Here is a 5000-nt window from a genome sequence, read left to right as displayed (position 1 = left end):
TGTTGTGTTGCAGGGTATCACTGTTGTTGTTGTTGTTGTGTTGCAGGGTATCACTGTTGTTGTTGTTGTTGTGTTGCAGGGTATCACTGTTGTTGTTGTGTTGCAGGGTATCACTGTTGTTGTTGTTGTTGTGTTGCAGGGTATCACTGTTGTTGTTGTTGTTGTGTTGCAGGGTATCACTGTTGTTGTTGTTGTTGTTTTGCAGGGTATCACTGTTGTTGTTGTTGTTGTGTTGCAGGGTATCACTGTTGTTGTTGTTGTTGTGTTGCAGGGTATCACTGTTGTTGTTGTTGTTGTGTTGCAGGGTATCACTGTTGTTGTTGTGTTGCAGGGTATCACTGTTGTTGTTGTTGTTGTGTTGCAGGGTATCACTGTTGTTGTTGTTGTTGTGTTTCAGGGTATCACTGTTGTTGTTGTTGTTGTGTTTCAGGGTATCACTGTTGTTGTTGTTGTTGTGTTGCAGGGTATCACTGTTGTTGTTGTTGTTGTGTTGCAGGGTATCACTGTTGTTGTTGTGTTGCAGGGTATCACTGTTGTTGTTGTGTTGCAGGGTATCACTGTTGTTGTTGTTGTTGTGGTGCAGGGTATCACTGTTGTTGTTGTTGTTGTGTTGCAGGGTATCACTGTTGTTGTTGTTGTTGTGTTGCAGGGTATCACTGTTGTTGTTGTTGTTGTGTTGCAGGGTATCACTGTTGTTGTTGTTGTTGTGTTGCAGGGTATCACTGTTGTTGTTGTTGTTGTGTTGCAGGGTATCACTGTTGTTGTTGTTGTTGTGTTGCAGGGTATCACTGTTGTTGTTGTTGTTGTGTTGCAGGGTATCACTGTTGTTGTTGTTGTTGTGTTGCAGGGTATCACTGTTGTTGTTGTTGTTGTGTTGCAGGGTATCACTGTTGTTGTTGTTGTGTTGCAGGGTATCACTGTTGTTGTTGTTGTTGTGTTGCAGGGTATCACTGTTGTTGTTGTTGTTGTTGTGTTGCAGGGTATCACTGTTGTTGTTGTTGTTGTGTTGCAGGGTATCACTGTTGTTGTTGTTGTTGTTTTGCAGGGTATCACTGTTGTTGTTGTTGTTGTGTTGCAGGGTATCACTGTTGTTGTTGTTGTTGTGTTGCAGGGTATCACTGTTGTTGTTGTTGTTGTGTTGCAGGGTATCACTGTTGTTGTTGTGTTGCAGGGTATCACTGTTGTTGTTGTTGTTGTGTTGCAGGGTATCACTGTTGTTGTTGTTGTTGTGTTGCAGGGTATCACTGTGAGCCGTTCAACAACCCATCTGACTTCTTCCTAGACATCACTAACGGAGAGGCTCAGTCTACACTGGACATCACTTCATTTAACTATGGTACACACACACACACACACACACACACACACACACACACACACACACACACACACACACACACACACACACACACACACACACACACACACACACACACACACACACACACACCCTACAGACCCTAAACCCTACAGACCCCAACCTCTCCTCCCTCTCTAGATGGTAAGGAGAAGTGTGACAACAGCAACGTTCTGGCAGTGAGCTACAGACAGTCGACTCAGTACCAGAGGGTGGTGGAGGAGCTGGACCATTTGACCCAGGGTCTGGAGGGAGGGGTCGGAGGTCAGGGACAGAAGGCCGACTACGTCACCTCCTTCTGGTACCAGGTCAGCTAATCACTGAGCTCTGTCTGAACCCTCACAGCGACAGTTCTAGAACTATAGAGCTGAGAGTTCTAGAACTGTATAGCTGAGAGTTCTAGAACTGTAGAGCTGAGAGTTCTAGAACTGTATAGCTGAGAGTTCTAGAACTGTAGAGCTGAGTTCTAGAACTATAGAGTTGAGAGTTCTAGAATTGTATAACTGAGAGTTCTAGAACTGTAGAACGGACAGTTCTAGAACGGTAGAGTTGAGAGTTAATATGTAATGTTTGTTTGTGTGCTCTGAGCTTATCATTAAGTTGTAAACTCATGATGAATGTTTGAGCAACCTTGCACTGTATGAAAAGTGTTCTCTAGATGTGTGGTTCTGTATTGTTATATCATGTTGTAGAGGAGGATAGTATGTGTTCTCTAGATGTGTGGTTCTGTATTGTTATATCATGTTGTAGAGGAGGATAGTATGTGTTCTCTAGATGTGTGGTTCTGTATTGTTATATCATGTTGTAGAGGAGGATAGTATGTGTTCTCTAGATGTGTGGTTCTGTATTGTTATATCATGTTGTAGAGGAGGATAGTATGTGTTCTCTAGATGTGTGGTTCTGTATTGTTATATCATGTTGTAGAGGAGGATAGTATGTGTTCTCTAGATGTGTGGTTCTGTATTGTTATATCATGTTGTAGAGGAGGATAGTATGTGTTCTCTAGATGTGTGGTTCTGTATTGTTATATCATGTTGTAGAGGAGGATAGTGTGTGTTCTCTAGATGTGTGGTTCTGTATTGTTATATCATGTTGTAGAGGAGGATAGTATGTGTTCTCTAGATGTGTGGTTCTGTATTGTTATATCATGTTGTAGAGGAGGATAGTATGTGTTCTCTAGATGTGTGGTTCTGTATTGTTATATCATGTTGTAGAGGAGGATAGTATGTGTTCTCTAGATGTGTGGTTCTGTATTGTTATATCATGTTGTAGAGGAGGATAGTGTGTGTTCTCTAGATGTGTGGTTCTGTATTGTTATATCATGTTGTAGAGGAGGATAGTATGTGTTCTCTAGATGTGTGGTTCTGTATTGTTATATCATGTTGTAGAGGAGGATAGTATGTGTTCTCTAGGTAAGGATAGTGTGTGTTCTCTAGATGAGGATAGTGTGTGTTCTCTAGATAAGGATAGTGTGTGTTCTCTAGATGAGGATAGTGTGTGTTCTCTAGATAAGGATAGTGTGTGTTCTCTAGATAAGGATAGTGTGTGTTCTCTAGATAAGGATAGTGTGTGTTCTCTAGATAAGGATAGTGTGTGTTCTCTAGATGAGGATAGTGTGTGGCTGTGTTCTCTAGATGAGGATAGTGTGTGTTCTCTAGATGAGGATAGTGTGTGTGTTCTCTAGATGAGGATAGTGTTTGTGTTCTCTAGATAAGGAGATAGTGTGTGTGTTTTCTCTAGATAAGGATAGTGTGTGTGTGTTCTCTAGATAAGGATAGTGTGTGTGTGTTCTCTAGATAAGGATAGTGTGTGTTCTCTAGATAAGGATAGTGTGTGTGTGTTCTCTAGATGAGGATAGTGTGTGTGTTTTCTCTAGATGAGGATAGTGTGTGTGTGTTCTCTAGATAAGGATAGTGTGTTCTCTAGATAAGGATAGTGTGTTCTCTAGATAAGGATAGTGTGTGTGTGTGTTCTCTAGATAAGGATAGTGTGTGTGTTTTCTCTAGATAAGGATAGTGTGTGTGTGTTCTCTAGATAAGGATAGTGTGTGTGTGTTCTCTAGATAAGGATAGTGTGTGTGTGTTCTCTAGATAAGGATAGTGTGTGTGTGTTCTCTAGATAAGGATAGTGTGTGTGTTTTCTCTAGATAAGGATAGTGTGTGTGTGTTCTCTAGATAAGGATAGTGTGTGTGTGTGTTCTCTAGATAAGGATAGTGTGTGTGTGTTCTCTAGATAAGGATAGTGTGTGTGTGTTCTCTAGATAAGGATAGTGTGTGACTGTGTTCTCTAGATAAGGATAGTGTGTGTGTGTTCTCTAGATAAGGATAGTGTGTGTGTGTTCTCTAGATAAGGATAGTGTGTTCTCTAGATAAGGATAGTGTGTGTGTGTTCTCTAGATGAGGATAGTGTGTGTGTTTTCTCTAGATGAGGATAGTGTGTGTGTGTTCTCTAGATAAGGATAGTGTGTGTGTTTTCTCTAGATGAGGATAGTGTGTGTGTGTTCTCTAGATAAGGATAGTGTGTGTTCTCTAGATAAGGATAGTGTGTGTGTGTTCTCTAGATAAGGATAGTGTGTGTGTGTTCTCTAGATAAGGATAGTGTGTGTGTGTTCTCTAGATAAGGATAGTGTGTGTTCTCTAGATAAGGATAGTGTGTGTGTTCTCTAGATAAGGATAGTGTGTGTGTTCTCTAGATAAGGATAGTGTGTGTGTGTTCTCTAGATGAGGATAGTGTGTGTGTGTTCTCTAGATAAGGATAGTGTGTTCTCTAGATAAGGATAGTGTGTGTGTGTGTGTGTGTGTGTGTGTGTGTGTGTGTGTTCTCTAGATAAGGATAGTGTGTGTGTGTGTTCTCTAGATAAGGATAGTGTGTGTGTGTTCTCTAGATAAGGATAGTGTGTGTGTGTTCTCTAGATGAGGATAGTGTGTGTGTGTGTTGTGTGTGTGTGTGTGTGTGTGTGTATGTGTGTGTGTGTGTTCTCTAGATAAGGATAGTGTGTGTGTGTTCTCTAGATAAGGGTAGTGTGTGTGTGTTCTCTAGATAAGGATAGTGTGTGTGTGTTCTCTAGATAAGGATAGTGTGTGTGTGTTCTCTAGATAAGGATAGTGTGTGTGTGTTCTCTAGATAAGGATAGTGTGTGTGTGTTCTCTAGATAAGGATAGTGTGTGTGTGTTCTCTAGATAAGGATAGTGTGTGTGTGTTCTCTAGATAAGGATAGTGTGTGTGTGTTCTCTAGATAAGGATAGTGTGTTCTCTAGATAAGGATAGTGTGTGTGTGTTCTCTAGATAAGGATAGTGTGTGTGTGTTCTCTAGATGAGGATAGTGTGTGTGTGTTCTCTAGATAAGGATAGTGTGTGTTCTCTAGATAAGGATAGTGTGTGTGTGTTCTCTAGATAAGGATAGTGTGTGTGTGTTCTCTAGATAAGGATAGTGTGTGTGTGTTCTCTAGATAAGGATAGTGTGTGTTCTCTAGATAAGGATAGTGTGTGTGTGTTCTCTAGATAAGGATAGTGTGTGTGTGTTCTCTAGATAAGGATAGTGTGTGTGTGTTCTCTAGATAAGGATAGTGTGTGTGTGTTCTCTAGATAAGGATAGTGTGTGTGTGTTCTCTAGATAAGGATAGTGTGTTCTCTAGATAAGGAT

General features: G+C 40.9%; 1 protein-coding gene across 3 annotated transcripts in view; it reads left to right on the top strand.

Moving 5' to 3' along the window:
• LOC139568416 (broad substrate specificity ATP-binding cassette transporter ABCG2-like) overlaps window positions 1-5000 on the top strand; it is a 23808-nt gene that overhangs the window by 10826 nt on the left and 7982 nt on the right. For all 3 annotated transcript variants that reach the window (XM_071390212.1, XM_071390213.1, XM_071390214.1), the window contains exons 7-8: window positions 1238-1336; window positions 1499-1665. In XM_071390212.1, the coding sequence (XP_071246313.1) occupies window positions 1238-1336; window positions 1499-1665 (266 nt within the window). The remainder of the gene's footprint in view (window positions 1-1237; window positions 1337-1498; window positions 1666-5000) is intronic.

Source organism: Salvelinus alpinus, chromosome 2, assembly GCF_045679555.1.
Source record: "Salvelinus alpinus chromosome 2, SLU_Salpinus.1, whole genome shotgun sequence".
Taxonomy (NCBI): domain Eukaryota; kingdom Metazoa; phylum Chordata; class Actinopteri; order Salmoniformes; family Salmonidae; genus Salvelinus; species Salvelinus alpinus.
Note: the sequence above shows the minus strand (reverse complement) of the source record. Positions and strands in the feature narration are given on the sequence as shown.